This window comes from Leuciscus leuciscus (assembly GCF_965113295.1).
Source record: "Leuciscus leuciscus genome assembly, chromosome: 16".
Taxonomy (NCBI): Eukaryota; Metazoa; Chordata; class Actinopteri; order Cypriniformes; family Leuciscidae; genus Leuciscus; species Leuciscus leuciscus.
In genome coordinates, this window is record NC_138740.1 from 35880207 (window position 1) to 35890046 (window position 9840).

The 9840-nt window shown below is 37.2% G+C and overlaps 1 protein-coding gene across 1 annotated transcript in view; it reads right to left on the reverse strand.

The window, feature by feature from the left end:
• Positions 1 to 864: 864 nt before the first annotated feature.
• dym (dymeclin) overlaps positions 865 to 9840 on the reverse strand; it is an 83937-nt gene continuing 74961 nt past the window's right edge. Inside the window, exon 17 of the mRNA XM_082141628.1 lies at positions 865 to 2561. Within this exon, the coding sequence (XP_081997754.1) occupies positions 2412 to 2561 (150 nt within the window). The 3' untranslated portion in view covers positions 865 to 2411. The remainder of the gene's footprint in view (positions 2562 to 9840) is intronic.

Genomic DNA, 9840 nt, shown 5'->3' on the forward strand with positions numbered 1-9840 from the left:
GGTCTACTCTGCTCTGATTGGTCAGATGGCCCAGTCTGTTGTGATTGGTCTACTCTGCTCAGTCAGTTGGCCCAGTCTGGTTGACCACTTTCAGCATGTCAAAAAAGAAAAGCATAACTATATCTGAATTTCAGCTCCAGATCTTCCTCAGCACTTGCACACAGTGATACGAACAGTAACAATGGCGTCGTTTGTTTTTGTATCAATCTCATCTTTTGAACTGCATCAAAGTGGATTTGCGGCGCTGAAAACAGCATCTTCTCAACATGAACCAAACTCTTCCAGTCTCTACAGTGTTTGAAGGTCAAAGTAGACAATGTTCATGGGCAGCCAATGAAGACCATCAGCTGGCAATGGCAAACTGTACTGTAAAAAGTGCTAAATAAATAAATGTGACTTGACATTATGCAAATTTGTAACCTTGTTATATAGTTATGTAACAGGGAGTGAGACTGGAATTACTGACGATTCATTTCAGCAGTTCGGAATTGATTCTTTCAGGAGACATTAACTTTATTTGTCGTGAACTTTTGATATTTAAAACTTGAAAGGTATTCAAAAAAGCATAATGGAGCATTTTAAAATCTATTACTTTGAATCAAGTAATGTTTTGTTCATATTGCACTGACCCGTCCCGTACACGATTACACTGCCGTGCGGATGAAGCATCTCAGAAAAGATTTCAACTACTGATGGCATTCCTTTCACAGGCGTTTTTTGCCTCCCACGATTCATTTATTCTGTAATGGAAAGCACGCAAGAGTGACCGAGGATCTTTCACTTTCATTTTCTCCGAAGACACTTTACTCTTCAAACTCTCATGTGAATCACATGTGCTTTAAAGAATCACAAGAATGTCCAAAATTATAACTGGAGATTTGTTGTTTTTATTGGTGGTATTTCACACTGTAGAAAGACTTAATCTGAAACAATCATAACTAATGCAAACAAAACTCCTCAAAGATGCAGTCAAACCAAGCTGTTGTTTTAAATGACCGGTGAATCTGAAACAGAAGTGAGTCCTGATCCAGTTTCATTACATGTGTAAACACTCAACAATTCATTTCCAACAACCTTAACTTACAGTAAAACCAACATTTTATATTCTTTCTTTGTTTTCAGTTTATTAATTTTTTTTTATAATCTTTCTCATTACATTTTACATAAATATGCTAATGTAAAAAAAGACAAAAATAAACAGATGCTATGCAAGATACAGGGGGAAATAATCATACATATTAAACATTAAATATAAAATTCAATGTAAAAAAAAAAAAAAAAAAAAAAATCCTATAAAGATCCACAAAGAAAACTCAACAAATTAATAAAAATAGCATAAACATAAATACGGGCCCTTTAAGCTTTTAGTTTGTGACGTAATGTAACAGGGACGTAATAAGACCTAAGAAGATGATCTCCAGTAACGGGGCGCTGGGAAATATCGGCCCTACGGTCTATTAATTATATAATCCGACAGGAAAGATTGTCCATCTCTCTACCTAAAAATATATGAAAACAAAAACTGGGGAAACAAACAGCAATGCAACAAATGCAGTGTGTAGTCGTCTATACAATAATGTACATGCAATTATCTGAATCTATAATGTACATAAATCATACACTAAACTGCATTTACATGGGAAAGTTGCGTATGTTATTACACAAGTATCTAAATATTATTATTCATATTATGCTTAGAAAATCACTTAAATGTAATATGCTCTCTTAAGCGTATGTATATATGTGTGTGTATATACACACACACACACACACACATACATACACACATACATGTATATAAATAAAGGTTTTGGTTTTTCTTTGTGCAGATGCTCAGATGTAGATTATATATGGGTACGATGAACAAAACATAATGGCAATAAATAAATTAATATAAAACAGCAAAGCATCCTACATATAAAACAAGCCAGAAATGGTCAAATATTATTTATTTGTAACTTACTATATATTGTGATATGTGAAGAAGCTGTGCATAATAATCAGCTCATTAATAATAATAATTCCTAATGGGGTTATTAAGTGTTATTAATGTTCACCTTTAGTCAAGAACTGTTTTGCTTTTACTCATTTTCCCTACATGTGACCAAATCCATAAATCTGAACAGAAACAAGAAAACAAGCACATGATTATCACCATCAACCGAAGTGTTTTAGCAACATCAGTCCTGTGACTGAAACCCCAAATCGTACCATTCCCAGAATCCAGTGCATCCGGCGGTGGGTGTCCGTGTTTGTTTGCCCTTTGAATGGTGTGACGAGGACGGAAGCTCAGGGTTCGGATATGACGACGCGCGAGCCGAACGTAGGCACTTGAGCTGCACGAGCGCACACACACACACACACACACACACACACACACAGACACCTGAACAGACGTCCCGCGTCCTCCATCAGGGCGAGTCCATGCTGAACAGCTCGATGCCCTGAGAGTTCCAGTGCAGACCGACTCCAGAGTTAAAGACCAGAGACCAGACGTACGGGATGAAGAAATCCTCAGGCTGCTCTTCCTCCACGTATTTAAACTTCAGCTCCGGAAATATCTGCATGAGGATCACACACACACACACTGAGTTATAAACTGCTGATGAAATGTTCAAATAAAACAATGCATCCTTAAATAAATCATCAAGCAGCGAAAACGTTGAAAAACCTTAGCAACCATTATATAATATATATATAACATATATAATATTTGCTCACGTTTCAAGATTCATTCACTCAATGGCTTTTCAGAAAACAAGTCCAAAAGCTCATTGACATCAGTGTTATTTGAGTATTATTTATATTCTATTATATTCTTTATTATTGTTTTCAAGAATATTTGACAAAGTGCATTAAATGATTTCAGAAAACTTGACTTCAGAAGAAGTTGATTAATTAACAAACAAACAAAAAAAAGACAAAAAAGTAAAAAATACTTATTTGATTCAAATTTAAAAAAAAACTTTTTATCTAAAAATTCTGACTTTTTTCTTTCACATTTTGTGAGTTTACATTTTGTAATTCTGCAAGTCTGCAGTCTTTTGATGATTTTTTTAAATTTATTTCGAGCTTATATCTCGTAATTCTGACTTTATAATTCGCAGTTGAGACTTTATATTTCGCAATTTATAAAAAAGATTTATATATTTTATAGTATTCATTCATTAATATTTTTATATTTTATTAATTTTAATTTCCATTTTAGTAATTGTAATGCTTCAACTTCAAGTATTAAACTTATTTCAGTTAAAGTTTTTTATTTATTTAGTCATTTGCAATCAATTTAACTTATGTAAAGTCTCATTTTGAAGAAAGATTATGAAAACAAATATTTGTTCTTTAGACTAACACGCACTGATGCATCGTTCACAATGACCAAGAATGCCGATCAAGTCAGTTTTGATTTAATGTGACTAAGTGTAACATCACAAACGCACAGATGTTTTTAAAGTCTTAAAAGTTCTGTTATTATTGTCTATGTAAAAAGTTTCAAGAAAGGACAGAGTGCAAATGAAGAGCGTAAATAAGCATTCGTAATGAGTGGAGCCATGTCTCTAAAGCGCGGTGAACACAGATCCGCGTGTGTTATCTGATTTCAGGTGAAGCGGCTGCAGTTTTGACGCAGGTGTAATTCCATCCACCTGTGAGGTAAATACACTTGAGTTTGATTGATTATATGACGGACAGGAACACCTCAGACGCTGCTTTTCATGTTTAAATACAACCCTCTTAACCCCTGGTAAAGCGATACGCAGCGCTACTACCCGAGACGCTAGCGGCCGTCTCCTGTGTGCTAATCAGCGTGAGGAGGTGTGTGTGTGTGTTAGCTAACCGGAGGGGTTGAGTTCCACACACACACACACACACACACACAGCACAACCGTGAGCGTCTACGTTTACAGACGCCTCGGCCTTGGAAGTATTTTCCCATCATTCCTTTTATATTCAATCATTCTCAGGCTTGATCCAAACCAATAAGCTTCGAGATGAATCACAATGATTTTTAGAACTAGATCTTTATCGTTATAGTTCATAATTCTTAAAAAAACATAAAAATGTAAATTGAACTTTGTAACCTATCTATCCATCCATCCATCAATCCATCTATATATCCATCCATCAATCACTCCATCTTTTCATCCATCCATGGAAAAAAAGAACATTTAGGGTGAAATGTTTTAAAATATCATAAAAATGTATAAATCTACAAATGTACCTAAAAATTCATTACAATAAAATAAAATTGAACTTTTTCTATCTGTCTATCCACCCATCCATCCATCAAACCATTCATCCATCCCTCCATTCATATATCAAACCATCCATCCAACCATCAAACATTCAACCATCCATCCATCAAACATTCAACCATCCATCCATCCATATATCAAACCATCCATCCATCAAACATTCATCCATCCATCCATCAAACATTCAACCATCCATCCATCCAAACATTCAACCATCCATCCATCCATCCATATATCAAACCATCCATCCATCCAAACATTCAACCATCCATCCATCCATCCATCCATCCATCCATATATCAAACCATCCATCCATCCAAACATTCAACCATCCATCCATCCATCCATCCATCCATATATCAAACCATCCATCCATCCAAACATTCAACCATCCATCCATCCATATATCAAACCATCCATCCATCAAACATTCATTCATTCATCCATCCATCCATCAAACATCCATCCATCCATCCATCCATCCATCCATCCATCCATCCATCCATCCATCCATCCATCCATCCATATATCAAACCAACCACCCATCAAACATTCAACCATCCCTCCATCCAAACATCCATCCATCCATCCATCCATATATCAAACCAACCACCCATCAAACATTCAACCATCCCTCCATCCATATATCAAACCATCCATCCATCCATCAAACATTCAACCATCCATCCATCCAAACATTCAACCATCCATCCATCCATCCATCCATCCATCCATCCATCCATCCATCCATATATCAAACCATCCATCCATCCAAACATTCAACCATCCATCCATCCATCCATCCATATATCAAACCATCCATCCATCCAAACATTCAACCATCCATCCATCCATCCATCCATCCATATATCAAACCAACCACCCATCAAACATTCAACCATCCCTCCATCCATATATCAAACCATCCATCCATCCAAACATTCAACCATCCCTCCATCCAAACATCCATCCATCCATCCATCCATCCAAACAGATCCAAAAAAATGAATTACTATAATTTGAACAATAATTAACATTACACAATAACTAACCTTTAAACCTAATAAAATATCTTTCCATCACAATCCAGTCAAATGCTAGTGGATAAAGTCCTGCTCCACAATTTCACTGTGGAGATTTAAAAATTCTTCAGTTCTGCACTAAAAGCTCTCGGTGACTGGCTCACTACGGCCGCTGTTCCTGTTGTTTCGGTATCAATGACCTCTGATCCATCTCTGAACAAACACAACAGCTGATTCCAGCCCACAGGAAGCTCTCAAACATGTAGTCTGACTTTAGGCCGCCAACAGGACTTTCAGAAACAGGAAGATGTCTGTCTGTGGCTATGAGTAACACCGTTCACTCTTGGCTTAATTTGTAGTACCACAGAAATCCTCCTTCCGCTCTTTTCAGAGGCCATGGAGGAAAAGAAGCCCAGAAGACATGAAGGAACCCCTTTCACTGGAACTTTACAGTTCCCCTGAAGCGATTCTGCAAACAAATGCTGTCATTTCCCATCAGTTAAAAAAAAGAAAAAAAAAGAAAAAAAAGGGGAGGCTGGTGAAACGCCGCTTTTCAACGGCTGCTGCAATGAGCAACTCCGAGGAAGATGTTGTCACTGAAATTTGAGTTTGAGGCAGTGAAACTTAGAAAGATATTCAGAGCTTTGTTTTCAGACTAAAGGTTTGCATGCATAAAAACACATGCAAACTCGACGGCACATGCAAACACAGCCTTTCAAACAAACAAAACATTGTGTCTTGTGAGTTCTTCGAGGATTTAACGTACTTAATATGAGCTTTGAATCATGCCTCATTATATGCTCAAAACACAGGGCACTGCCACTGCAAATTAATATGAATACGATTAAATGGCTAAGTGATTTATCGCAGAAATGGACACTGGTGTGCGAATTGATGCCACAGAAAGGACAGTATTAATCTGATTCATGCATCGTGTTGAAATGAGATAAAAAAAATATATAAATCTTGTATACATCCATAACGTGGGCCCTAAAAGTCTAAATAATACAAAATGTTCTTCTTCATGGCTGCATGGCTGCAAAACCAGCAGCCATGTCACCCTGTAGCCCAAGACTGGTTGCCCACTGAAGCTAAGCAGGGCTGAGCCTGGTTAGTACCTGGATGGGAGACCTCCTGAGAAAAACCAGGTTGCTGCTGGAAGAGGTGTTAGTGAGGCCAGCAGGGGGTGCCCACCCTGTGGTCTGTGTGGGTCCTAACACCCCAGTGTAGTGATGGGGACACTATACTGCCAAAAGAGCACCGTCCTTCGGATGAGACGTTAAACCGAGGTCCTGACTCTCTGTGGTCATTAAAAATCCCAGGATGTCTTTCGAAAGAGTAGGGGTGTAACCCCGGCATCCTGGCCAAATTTGCCCCTTGGCCTCTGTCCATCATGGCCTCCTAATCATCCCCATATATTGATTGGCTTCATCACTGTCTCCTCTCCACCAGTAAGCTGGTGTGTGGTGGGCGTTCTGGCGCAATATAGCTGCCGTCGCATCATCCAAGTGGATGCTGCACATTGGTGGTGGTTGAGGAGATTCCCCCCTTCCATGTAAAGCGCTTTGAGTGCCGAGAAAAGCGCTATATAAATGTAATGAATTATTATTATTATTATTATTCTTTAATATGCAAATTCAGGTGGTATCATCCTACGAAATCATTCTGAAACATTTCAAGTATAATAGAGAGCCTAAGTCCCTCCCCTTCCGGTTGACCACCATGGGACCTTATTTCGGAAAAATATTGTATGGTAGTCAATGGCGAGAGACAACAAATATTTTGATCTCGTTTGAATTGTGCCCTGAATTACACATATGATGTTTGTCAATTTAAAAGATACATTAAAGTCAAGAAAGTCTCAGTTTGATGTAAAACTGTTGAGGTATAAGACTGTGAAAATACGTAATTACAAAGACTACAAACCCAAAAGGCGCACATGTGACGTCATACCTTTTCTCTCAATGAATGAAGCTAACTTTACTGAAGCTAACTTTACTGAAGCTAACGTCTGTCGTTTTTTTCTATAGTCTTACTATACGTACATAGTGCGAGACGAGAGATGTAGTTCATTGAGCGATTTTCACATAAAACTAAATGTTACTCTTCTGTTTTATGACAAACTGCGACTTTCTTGACTTTCATAATTATCTTTTAAATTGACAAACATCATATGTGTAATTCAGGGCACAGTTCAGACGGAATAAAAAGATGAGTCGTCTCTCGCCATTGACTACCATACATATTTTTTCCGAAATAAGGTCCCATGAGCCGGAAGCGGAGGGGCGGGACTTAGGCTCTCTATATCATATAGATATTTACATATAAATGTTTAGAATATATTTATTTATTTAATTCCTTTATCTTTTTTATTATTAGTTTCATGACAATTATGCACATTTCACTCTAAATTCTCTTATTTTATTCATTTGTAAATTTGTAATTTTCTTTATATGATTTTAATCATATGGTCATACTTGAAGTCGTATGACAGCCACAAGTGCTCTCACAAGCAAAAGCATGTGTGTTTGTGTGTCTGACTTATTTGCATGTGCTTCTAAATTGCACAATTATTCATGCGCTACAGCCATGACGTTCACGCAATTCATTCGATTTCACTAGCAAATTAGGGCACTATAAATCAGGGCCTTGGCAGAGAATAAATGAGAAATACGTTTTCCGCTCATTCTGCATCGTTCTTTTATTTATCTGATATTATGTCCAATGAAATGTCACAAACCAAAAGGAATAGTGCTTGGTCACCAGGGTTATTATAGTCAACTAACGGTGTGTTTACATGACAACAATGTGCTAAAAACAGACGACAACATTGTCAAAACAATCTCCGTTCACACAGATCTGCGAAAATGACTAAAAAGGCTGTATTATGCATGCCAGACCAGTAGTTGGCGATGTCACTTTGTCAAGAAACACCCCTCGAACACATAATATACATCACCGTTTTCACAAATTCACGTTTTTGTTGTTTACATGAAGACGGTAAGGGCAAAACCTTGCACTTTGAAACACGTTTTCAAATGTTCACGCTTTCAGGCCCCGAAAACGCCGTTATTGTGTAAATGAACGGCCAAAACGCATAAAAGGTTTTTCGTTTGAAAACGGTGTCGTGTAAATAAAAACATTTCCGTTACTTGAGACAAACATTAACTGAAAGAAAAGAAAAAACTTAAACTAATTTTATTTTAGCTAGTTGCGAAGGCAACATTTCTCATTTTAATTTAGTTTTAACTTGATATACTAAAATAAAAATTAATTATAAATAAATGACAAAATAATAAAAATGCCAAAACTGCAAACAAAAGGACTAAAACCTAAAATGAAAACGGAAAAATTTAAAAACTAAATGAAAATATGATCAAAACTATAACAGTATCTCAGTGACAATAAAATAAATTTGGGTAACACTTTATTTTACAGTGTCCTTGTTACATATATGTTACATGTACTTACTATAGTAATAACAGTAAATTATGCATAATTACATGCAACTAACCCTCAACCAAACCCTAACCCTATAGTAAGTACATGTAGTTGCTTAATATTACTCAGTACTTAAATATATAATTACACTGTAACAATGACACCTTAAAATAAAGTGTAACCCTAAATTTGTTGTTCACTTTAGACATAAAATGGGCAGAATATTTACATTTATGAATTTGGCAGATGCTTTTATCCAAAGCGACTCATTCTCTGGGAATCGAACGCTTGACGTTAAGATAAAGGAATTAAACAGGTTAATTTAAGCTACAGTGTACGTTTTAAATGATCAACACCCTGCAAACCTTCTAAGATTTCTACATTTCTGTGTTCACTACTCTTCAAAAGTTTGGGGTCGGTAAGATTTATGTTTTCGAAAGAAGTCTCTTATGCTCACCACAGCGGTATTCATCTGAATAATAATCAGAAATGTTTCTTGAGCCGCAAATCATCATATCAGAATGATTTCTGAAGGATCATGTGACGCTGAAGACTGGAGTAATGATGCTGAAAATACAGCTTTGATCACAGGAGTAAATTACGTTTATATTCACATATAAAACTTATTTAAAATTGTAATAATATTTCACAATATTACCCTTTTTACTGTATTTTTGATCAAATAAATGCAGCTTTGGTGAGCAGAAGAGACTTCAATCTCACAGACCGCAAACTTTTGAACGGTAGTGTACATCTCAATCATTAGAGTGATAGTATTCGATCAGACAGCTGCCGGTTTGAACAGCTACAGGAATCGAGCCGTGACTAGACAAGCCAACACAACCCAAGCATGATCCAGCTCAACCAAACACTTACAATATATCCTACATAAAATATGCAGGGAACGCCTGGAGATTGGCCGTCCCGGGCAAAACCAGCAGCTGCGAGGTGGCGGGTCCATCAACAGCGATCTGACCCAACCCCAATCAACCCGAGCCGACCCAAGCCAGCGCTCAGGTGAGTCGCAGGCCAATCGACAGCAGGTAAGCTGCCCATCGCCGTTAATAATGCATCAGCATCCTATCATATTCCCCAGCGCTCTCATTGTGAAAGACAGAGGCTGT